Source organism: Cariama cristata, unplaced genomic scaffold (genome assembly GCF_000690535.1).
Source record: "Cariama cristata isolate BGI_N322 unplaced genomic scaffold, ASM69053v1 scaffold23614, whole genome shotgun sequence".
Lineage (NCBI taxonomy): Eukaryota > Metazoa > Chordata > Aves > Cariamiformes > Cariamidae > Cariama > Cariama cristata.
In genome coordinates, this window is record NW_009612659.1 from 4,675 (window position 1) to 5,253 (window position 579).

The window sequence follows — 579 nt, forward strand, 5'->3', positions numbered from 1 at the left end:
ATAAAGGTCGCCCAGCTGCCGCTGAGCCTGAAGGACAAGGCCTGGCACCACGTCTGCGTGGCGTGGACCACCCGGGACGGCAAGTGGTCGGCGTACCAGGACGGCGAACAGCGGGGTGCCGGCGAGAACCTGGCCTCCTGGCACGCCATCAAGCCCCAGGGCGTCATCATCCTGGGCCAGGAGCAGGTACGTGCCAGCCCGATACGGGGAGCTGCCAGTTTGCATCGCTCCGGCGTGAAGCCGGCTGGGGGGGCAGCCCCCAATATGGGTCGGGGGTGCGAGGGGGCACGGGCAGGAGTGCTCAGCATGGTGCGTTGGCAGCTTGGGTGAGGGGCTCTCCTGCCTGCTCATCCAACCTCCGGGCGGGCTACATGTGCTCAATGTCTTCTCCTCTTCCCCCTCCCTATCCCTCTGTCCTCCATTTGCTCCCCGTTTTGTCTTCTTGCGTCTCCCCCACATGTCCATCCCCTCCCCTCCTTGCCTTTGGGCACCTGGCTCTGCTTTTCCCCAAACTCTTCCCTCTCCCCCTTGCCCTGTTTGCCCACTGGATTCATGTTCCTTCTCCTGTTCCCCCATCCC

At 64.4% G+C, this 579-nt stretch overlaps 1 protein-coding gene across 1 annotated transcript in view; it reads left to right on the forward strand.

Moving 5' to 3' along the window:
- The window catches only part of LOC104160582 (neuronal pentraxin receptor-like), a gene marked incomplete at both ends in the record, with an annotated part of 731 nt that extends 545 nt beyond the window's left edge, over positions 1–186 (forward strand). The window contains one exon of the mRNA XM_009698741.1: positions 4–186. Coding sequence (XP_009697043.1) covers positions 4–186 — 183 coding nt within the window. The remainder of the gene's footprint in view (positions 1–3) is intronic.
- Between the last annotated feature and the right edge of the window lie 393 nt (positions 187–579).